A 9,998-nucleotide genomic window follows, 5' to 3' on the forward strand; every position below is an offset into this window, starting at 1 on the left:
GACTCGGTAGTAGGTTTCCCTTAGATCTAACTTGGTGAAGATTTTGCCTTTTGATAAGTGGTTCAGCAAGTCTTTCATTTGTGGTAGGTGTTTTGTATGCAAATTGCATTGACATTACAAAAATCAACACATAATCTCAGCCCCCCCCCATCTTTCTTCTCTTTAAACAAGATGGGGGTTGCCACTTTAGATTTTGCAGTCTCGATGAATCCTCTGGCTAAATTGGTATCGATGTACTTTCTCAACTTGTTCATTTCTGCAGGCATCATGAAGTACATTCTGGGTTTTGGTAATTTGGCCCCAGGTTCTAATTCGATGGCACAGTCAGTGGCTTGATGAGGGGGAAGGATATTACATTCCTCCTCACTAAATGCCTCGGCCAGGTCTTTATACTCCTTGGGAATCTGGGGCTCGCCTGGAGGGCAGTCTGAAGCAGCTGTTGCAGCTTCTGGCACTTGGCTTCTCTTGGGAGGAGGGACTGGGGGCAGTGGCCCGACTCCAATTATTTTCCGGTATCCATCCTCCCATTTGATGGTGGGGGCCCACTTGTCAAGCCAAGCAAGGCCCACTATGACACATTCTGACATCTTTGGCACTACTATAAATCGTATAAATTCACAATGTCTTCCAAAATCCAATCTAACCAGTTCAGTAATTTGGGTGGCTGGGACTCTACCAATTAATGTCCCATCCACCTGTTCAAACTTAATTGGGCACTTTAAGGCTATTGTTTTGATTCCTAACTGTTCATCATTTGGAAGTCCAATTAAATATCTGGTACAGCCTGTACCTATTATTGCTGGCAGTTCTCTTGCTCCCCCTTTTCTGGCACCACCAGTTTCACTTTAATTGAAAAAGAGGGGATGGGTGAACTCGCCATCAGGTCTTCTTCTCTGTTAGCCATGTTGGGAGGGGCTTCTTTGGCCGGAGGTTCCTCGCTCTATTCAATTGGGAGGGGAACCTCTATGGCTTGTCTGGCAAATCGACTGGTATCCGGGGGCTTTCTTGGAGCTCTTCTGCCTCGGGTGGCCGAGGCCGGATGTTGTTGTGGAACTGGTGCAGGGGCCAGACACTCAGAAGCTCGATGACTTACTTGTCCACAATGATAGCATTTAATCACCCCTGCAGGTTGAGTGGAAGGGATTTCAGCAGGCTTTGAAAATGGACGTTTAGCCAGAGTTCTCCGAGGCAGCTTCTCTGCTGGGGCTTTGCAGAGGGGGTGAATTTCTCTATCCAGAGCTATGGACATGGTATACCAGTCCTGCAGTTGCTCTGGCACCCCTTGGATGCCACATGCTTTCATGACTTCTTGATCCACGGCTTCTTTAAAATAGTATAGGAGTATGCGGTCCGGCCAATGGGCAAGGTTCCCTGCAACCCGTCTAAAGTCCCATACAAAGTCTTTTATGGGCCAATTACTTTGCTTCATCTCTTTTATTGTGGCTTCATTCTCATTGATCTGGTCAGGGTCATCGAATCTGGCCCAGAGCAGCTCAACAAACCCTTCAGCATCATTTAGTTCAGCAGTTCCCTCATTGTGCAGCTGGGCTATCCAGTCCGAAGCATCTCCTTCATTCATCCCCTCTGAAATTGTAGCTACTAAGTCATGATTAGTTTATATTGTTCCCCATACTGATCCATATGGGCCCAGATTTGACTGAGGAAGTAAGCCTTCAGTTTGGAAGGCTTCTCATCAAAGGTGGCCCTAAAACGGGGTGGAGATGATCTTGCAGGTGGATTGGCCCCAGCGATGGGTGATGGGGCTGGGACCCGCTGGTGTGTCCTGGTGGGTGGTGGGGCAAGTGTGGGTGGCTGACCTGGAACGTGCGGCGGAGCTGCTGCTGGTGGCTGGATTGCAACCGGAGGAGGGACAGGGGCTGGCTGCTGCGCTGCTTGTAGGGCTGCAGAGGGGGGGGGGAGCTTCAGCTGGATTATCCCCCAGTGATGTGCCAGGATCATTAGGGCAAATTGGATCCATGGGGATCCCTGGAAAATCCGAGCAGAAGTTGCCCACTGGCACTGGACCCACCCCTGCCAGGGATAGAATCCCCAGCCTGGAGGGATACATTCTACAGGGAGTCATGCAAAAGCAGGCTGGTGAGGGGGACAGCAGGTGGGAGTGGCGGTCCCCATGCTGGCTGCATCTGCTGTCTCCCAAATGCTGCTTGGCCCAGCTATGCAGAGTCACTCCTCCTGTCATCCTTGGTTGGGTAGAAAGGTGCCTGCTGGCCGCTAATTCCTCCGTCAGGTCCTGGATCAGGAAAAGTGAAAGTGGGCTGCATAAAGCTCCATCTCACTTGAGAAGATGGTGTGTGGGGGGGCATAACTTCCCACTTCCATCTGTTCAAATCGCTCCAGGAGTCCGGTTAACGATTGGCTTCGAGAGAGAGGCAACAAGTTCCAGTCTCGGGAATCCTCGGATCCCAAAGCTGTCACATCCCTCCATTCTGGCTCATGGGGCGAATTCATTGGGCTGGATGTGGCATGAGATTCAGGTAGTCTCTCTTCCTGTCCCCTCTCTGAAGTTGAATCAGACTGGCAATTTTTCCAGGAATCCGACTTCTTGGGCCAAGCGCCTAGCCTTAGTGTCATTTCTACAGTTTCAATGGCTCACACCACTTCTTCAGAAGGAGAATACCAGGTCTCAATAAGTCCTCTGGTATCAGTCTCCATGGCTCTCTCTGAGATCTCCTCTTTCCCCTTCATCTTTGCTAAGTCTTCACACCACCCAAGGTTTAGGTCGATACTGGGGCTCAGCACCTCGTACAGCCCCCTTTCAGGGTGCCATTATGATTTTAGGGATTCGGCTTGATGTCAGCATTCCAGAAAGTCCAAACTCCAATTAAAAACTCCAAGGCAAGCATTTCTCAAAGTTCCATTTATTAGAGTAGGTATACTGGCACATCTGGGAAAACCCAAATCTGAGATTTCCGGGTTTTCCCTCAGTAAATCAAAACCTCAAATCCAGCCCCTGCACCCATCACTCTGTCACATGGCCCAATCATCATCTGTCCCAATTTGAGCCATCACTGCAACCACTCCTCCTCCAGATGCATAAACACTATGACCTTTACCGAAGGGAAGAATGCTATTATGTCAAACTACAATCACTCTCCTGAATCCCCCCTCCTACTTTCCCAAGTGCAAGAAGCATGGAAACTTCTGGTGATAATATGGCTTCCAAAGCTGACAACACATTTGTTCAGCACTAGACAAAGGTGGGTTCTCCCATAAGACTGAAAGAACCTTGAGTGAATTTTGAAGCAAATATATAGAGATTTAAAAGCTCATAGTGGATAAGGTACACAGGATACAAAAAATACTTGTGCATACATCCTGTGGTTATGATCATAAATTCAGCTGTAAGCTTGTGGTTTCTTTATCAAAGTTTCCACAACTCCGAAGCCCTGCTAAATCCTGGATTTTATTTCTGCCATTTCAACATAAGAATCTTTAGGCTAAAACATATGATGAACGGTTGCAAATATTCAGCATGGCTACTCTAGGGAAGAGAAGGACCAGGGAGACATGATAGCAGTGTTCCAATATTTGACGGCCTGCTACAGAGAGGAGGAGGTCAAGCTGTTTTCCAAAGCACCTGAAGGCCAGACAAGGAATAATGGATGGAAACTGATGAAGGAGAGATTCAACCTAGAAATGAGGAGGGACTTTCTGACAGTGAGAACAATCAACCAATGGAACATAAGTTGCCTTCGGAAGTTGTAGGAGCTTCATCACTTGAGACTTTCAAGAAAAGATTGGACTGCCATTTGTCAGAAATGGTGTAGGGCAGGGGTCTGGAACCTTAAACACTCAAAGAGCCATTTGGACCCATTTCCCACAGAAAAGAAAACACTGGGAGCCACAGAACCCTTCCCGTGCCTGGCTATTTCTTGAGTGGCCACAAAACTAGCATATGTAGTTGAATTAAATGTTCTGTTTTCTTCTGAAACTTTTCTTTCCTTGGATTTATCTATGATTGGCCTACCGGGAGTTGAAAAGCTCAATAAACTGCATGCCGGCAGGTGTCACACATTGGCAGTTGTGACACATATTTTGAGTGACAGGAAGCCACAGCAGAGGAGTGATGTGGCTCCAGAGCCGCAGGTTGTTGAGCCCTGGTCTATGGTCTCCTGCTTGAGGGGGAGGGGTTGGACTAGATGACCTATGAGGTCCCTTCCAACTCTGTTAATCTGTTAAAATAGACTAATGAATAAATTTATCTGGCTTTCTGCCCAATTCTCAATTTCAATTTTACTTATTATGGTTTTAGCCAGGTTCTTGATTTCTCCTTAATTGGATCTTTTACATCACCAAGAATTCTCATCCAGCCATTCTAAAGCTGGAAAAGTCTTTCATATATACTATACATATATACCCACATGGGGGGTAACATGCTGGACCTGGTTTTTGTCTCTGGGCAGTGGTTGAGTGATCTTGAGATAGGGGATATAGTCACCGAGCCCTTGTCATGGTCGGATCACTCTCTCCTTTGCCTTGACCTTCGAACCGCTGCACCCCGCCGCAGGGAGGTGGAGCCGGTAAGATGGTTCTGCCCCAAGCGCCTGATGGAGCCTGATAGGTTCCAGATGGAGCTTGGGCCATTCCCTGAGGCTCTGGCTCATGCCTTGACTGGAGACCTAGTGGCTGCCTGGGATAGGGCGACTGCTGGAGCTCTGGATCGGGTCGTGCCTTTGCGGCCTCTGACCCGGCGCCGATCTCATCTGGCTCCTTGGTTTACTGAGGAGCTAAGGGAGATGAAGCGATGGAAAAGACGTCTAGAGAGCAGTTGAAGGGCCAGCCTTTCCGAATCTGACCGGACACTGGTAAGATCTCATATTAAGAATTACCTAGTGGCAATAAAAGCAGCAAAGTGTAATTATTTTGCTGCTCTTATTGCATCATCAGATAACCGCCTGGCCACCCTGTTTAGGGTGACCCGCTCCTTGCTCCACCAGCCTCTACCTTTGGAGGGTAGAGCCAAGGACTTTGTACAGTATCTGCATGACAAAATCACTCAGATTCGGGAAGACCTGGACTCCGACTGGGTAGTTTTAGGGGGGATGACTGAGGCAGGTCTTGAGAATGTTATCTGGGATGAGTTTGATCCTGTGACTCCTGATGACATGGACAGGATTCTGGGTAGATTAAACACGACCACATGTTTGTTGGACCCGTGTCCCTCCTGGTTAGTGCTGGCTTCTCGGGAGGTGACGCGAGGCTGGCTCCAGGGGTTTATAAATGCTTCACTGGGTGAGGGTGACTTCCCCACCACCTTGAAAGAGGCAGTGGTGAGGCCTCTCCTCAAGAAGCCTTCCCTGGACCTGGCAGTGTTTTCTAATTATCGTCCGGTCTCCAACCTTCACTTTGTGGCGAAGGTTGTTGAGAGTGTGGTTGCACGACAGCTCCCCCAGCACCTGGATGAAGCAGTGTATCTGAATCCATTCCAGTCGGGCTTCAGGCCTGGGTACAGCATGGAAACAGCATTGGTCGCATTGGTTGATGATCTCTGGAGGGCTCGGGACAGAGGTTGCTCCTCTGTCCTGGTCCTATTAGATCTCTCAGCGGCTTTTGATACCATCGACCATGGTATCATGCTGCACCGATTGGAAGAGTTAGGAGTGGGGGGCACTGTGTTGTGGTGGTTCTCCTCCTTTCTCTCCAACCGGTTGCAGTCTGTGTTGGCAGGGGGGCAGAGGTCGACCCCGAGGTGCCTCATATGTGGGGTGCCACAAGGGTCGGTCCTCTCGCCTCTTCTGTTCATGTTACATTTATGTAAAGCCACTGGGCGAGATCATCCGTGGTTTCAGGGTGAAGTACCATCAGTACGCTGACGACACTCAGCTGTACATCTCCACCCCGGACCACCCCAACGATGCCCTTGAAGTGATGTCCCAGTGCCTGGAGACCGTGCAGATCTGGATGGGAAGAAACAGGCTCAGGCTCAACCCCTCCAAGACCGAGTGGCTGTGGTTTCCGACGTCCTGATATAGTCAGTTGGTGCCATCACTGACTATTGGGGGCGAATTGCTGTCCCCCACAGAGAGGGCTCGCAACTTGGGCGTCCTCCTGGATTCACGGCTGTCTTTAGAAGAGCACTTGACGGCCGTGACCGGGAGGATTTTTCATCAAGTTCGCCTGATTCACCAGTTGCGTCCCTTTCTGGATCGGGACTCCTTACGCACGGTCATTCATGCCCTCGTCACCTCCTGCCTGGACTACTGTAACACTCTCTACATGGGGCTCCCCTTGAGGAGCACCCGGAGGCTCCAACTGGCACAGAGTGCAGACGCACGGGTGGTTATGGGAGTGATATGGCGTTCCCATGCAACACCTCTCCTGCGCGAGCTGCACTGGCTCCCGGTGGTCTTCCGTGTGCGCTTCAAGGTTTTGGTTACCTTTAGAGCACTCCATGGCTTAGGACCTGGTTATCTACGGGATCACCTGCTGCCACCAGTAGCCTCCTACCGGACAGTATGCTCTCATAGAGAGGAGCTCCTCCGGGTGCCGTCGGCCAAACAATGTTGACTGGTGGCCCCCAGGGGGAGAGCCTTCTCTGTGGGGGCACCTACGATCTGGAATGAGCTCCCGCAGGAGATACGGAGGATCCCAGATCTACGCACCTTCCGCCGTGCTCTCAAAACCTTTTTATTCCATCAGGCTAGCCTGGCCTAACTTTCCCATTTTCCCTTTTAAAATGTAAATTTTAATCTGTTCTTAATTATTGGGGTGTTTTAAATCTGTCTTGGGCCAAATTATTTAATTCGGTTTTATTTTGCTTTTAAATTTTGTATTTATGTGTTTTATCTTGTGACTGTTCACTGCCCTGAGTCCTTTGGGAGTAGGGCGGTATATAAATCAAATAAAACCTAAACCTAAACCTACACATGGATGGAAGTTTTTTCTAATGTTTCTAGACTAGTCATTGGAAGAAGCTGTGTGAGGCTTGGTTTTTAAATAGAGAGAGATGTTCTTGTGTAAAGTACATTTGAAGTTGTACTTTTCCTGAATCTTCATTAATGTCAAATACTCCTTTGAAACTTTGCAGCCCTACTCAAAACCAGCTCTTGTTTGAAATGAAAGCTGGGAATCTGGGCATTACAGCTCTTAGGCGATAAAAGGGTGGAAGGAATTGCAGACACCCCATGGAGACAAGATGAGCAGAACTTAATTTGTTTATTAATGGAAGTATTTACCTGAGGAAACAAATGCTTTTCATCTTGAAGCAAGGGATTGTTTTTAGGGGTAATTGGTATTAAATTAAATATGCTTAGTTACAACTCTTTGGATATAAGGTAAATGAGTTTACAATAGCTTTCTCTTCCAGACTAGGGTTTTAGTAACCTTGCAGCTAGTTTGCTGCAAGGTTACATTTGCTATAGTTTCTGAAGCCATTGCTCTGATTTTAAGTAGAGCAACGAGAGCTTCTGCACTGGAGACAAATTTCTTCGGTGTCCAATCACACTTGGTCAGATACAATATTCTTCTCTTCTCTTCTCTTCTCTTCTCTTCTCTTCTCTTCTCTTCTCTTCTCTTCTCTTCTCTTCTCTTCTCTTCTCCTCTCCTCTCCTCTCCTCTCCTCTCCTCTCCTCCCCTCCCTTCCCCTCCCCTCCCCTCCCCTCCTCTCCCCTCCCTTCCCTTCTCCTCCCCTCCCCTCTCCTCTCATCAGACAACCCATGACTTGTTGAATAATCATTCCAGAGATATTTCCTTACCAAAACAGAGAAATAGTATGACCATGGATGGACACAAAAGTAGTGTGAGCAGGATCAGTTACAACTTCCTGCCAGTTTCCCCAGAAAGCCACTGCTGCATTCATCTCAGAAGCTTCCTGGTTGAAAGGATCAGCCAGTGACATCACCATTGCCCCAGGGATGCCCAAGGGGGCTCCTTTCATGTCCCTGTTATTTTCCCACCAAAGTGGTACCTATTTATCTACTTGCATTTGCATGTTCTGATCTGCTGGGTTGGCAAGAATTGTAGAAAGCTGACAGTGAATATTACAAATGATGATCATGTGACTACTTTAGTATAGAATACTTTAGACCATTGCTACACAACACTAAAAGATGCTTATTGGTCCTTACCATGAGCAGCTGTGGGACTCTGATCATTGCATGATTCACCATGTACCTGCTTACAGAGAAAGATTTAAAACCATGAAACCAACAATTAAATCAGTGAGGACCTAGACTGAGGAGACAAAGCTAAAGCTACAAGTCTGCTTTGACTACACTGAATGTCTTTGAAAATACCTCTGCAGATTTAGATGAACTCACAAATACTGTAACATCGTATGCCAGCTTCTGTGAAGACCTATGTGTACCAACCAGGAACTTGAGAATACACAGTAACAATAAACCTTGGTTCACAGTTAAACTTAAGCAGCTACATCGTTCCAAAGAGGAAGCCTACAGAAAAGGTGATAGAATGCCGTACAATCAGGCCAGAAACATAAAACAAAACATAAACAGATCAGAGCAGCAAAAGGAAGCTACTCTGAAAAGCTAAGAAATAGGTTCTCAACAAATGAACCAGCAAACATGTGGAAAACTATTTAAAAATATCACTGATTACGGCACACCTCCTTCCCAGGCTGAAGGAAATCAACAACTGGCAGATGACCTGAATGTGTTTTGCACCAAAGACAAATTCCTTGTGTGTCCAATCACATTTGGCCAGTAAAGAATTCTATTCTATTCTATTCTATTCTATTCTATTCTATTCTATTCTATTCTATTCTATTCTATTCTATTCTATTCTATTCTATTCTATTCTACAGTTGACTGTGGCAGCATGGCAGCACTGAAACAGCCACAACTTTGCCAAATTTCAACTGCATAGGAGCCATAGGTTCCCATTTTTGACACATTCCACAAATTACCCCATCAGAGGGATGTTGATTAAAAAATTGTTGCCCTATGTACCATTTTGGCCAAGTGAATGTTATAAACAATCAAACAGACACAAGAGTCTTAGTAGTATATAGAGTCAATTATTTTAAGGACAACTTGTTGTTCTCTTTAGGTGTTCTTCCTAGAATTGGACACTTTTGCATATTTGAACCTTTTAACAACCACCTTATTTTCTTCAAGTGACTGCAAGTCATCTTTTCTTGGCATAGCATTGTCAGAATGGAAAACCTGCTCTGCTCCTCTTTCACCACTTGAGCATCTGTCAATTTAAAGCTTCCCCAAGGCAGTTTTCACACCAGCATCATTTTCATTCTCCTGATACTTTATTCCATGAAAATAGTCCATGGTTCTCTTCTGTTCTATGAACATTGCAGCACTGACAATACAGAGGGAAAAAAATCACTGCTCCATCCCAGGTCCTGCAGATCCTGGATAAACTGAAATCCCTGTATCCCTATTCCATGCCAAAGAGTAGAAAACTGCTTACCTATGTATACTCTATTCCATTCCCTTACTTCATGTAGTGTACATTGGTCTAAAGGTAAAAATAAAGGTTTCCCTGCCCAGTTGTGTCCGACTCTATGGTGCGGTGCTCATCTCTGTTTCTTGGCCAAGGGAACCGACATTGTCCGAAGACATTTTCCATGGTCATGTGGCCAGCATGGCTGGACACCAAAGGTGCATGGAATGCTGTTACCTTCTCACCAAAGTGGTACCTGTTAATCTACTCGCATTTGCATGCTTTTGTGGGCAGGAGCTGGGGCAAGGAAGGGAGCTCACCCCGTTGTATGGTGCTCAGGTCTTGAACCCAGACTGTTAGCTTTCAGCTGACAAATTCAGCATCTTTAACTGCTGAGCCATTGAATGCAAATTAAGAAAAAGTAACTTTTTAAAAAGTGACATCATGATTTTTTTCCCAGACACATTTTGGAAAACACAGGTAAAATGGTAGACTGCTAAAATGAAGGTACTGTACAGTATTTTATCTTGTGTGTTCTCTTTTAGATTCCAGAATGTGGATGGAGGCAAGCCAACTGATATTACAAACAGGCAGGGATTACCACACTTGAATAAGATATGTGT

General features: G+C 46.6%; 1 protein-coding gene across 1 annotated transcript; it reads right to left on the bottom strand.

Moving 5' to 3' along the window:
• Nucleotides 1-940: 940 nt before the first annotated feature.
• Nucleotides 941-1,579, bottom strand: LOC148112475 (uncharacterized). The gene has a single exon (XM_087875857.1). It carries the CDS (start codon nucleotides 1,577-1,579, stop codon nucleotides 941-943), a length of 639 nt encoding a protein of 212 aa, XP_087731983.1.
• Between the last annotated feature and the right edge of the window lie 8,419 nt (nucleotides 1,580-9,998).

Source organism: Pantherophis guttatus, chromosome 9 (genome assembly GCF_059756535.1).
Source record: "Pantherophis guttatus breed Tessera chromosome 9, ASM5975653v1, whole genome shotgun sequence".
NCBI lineage: Eukaryota > Metazoa > Chordata > Lepidosauria > Squamata > Colubridae > Pantherophis > Pantherophis guttatus.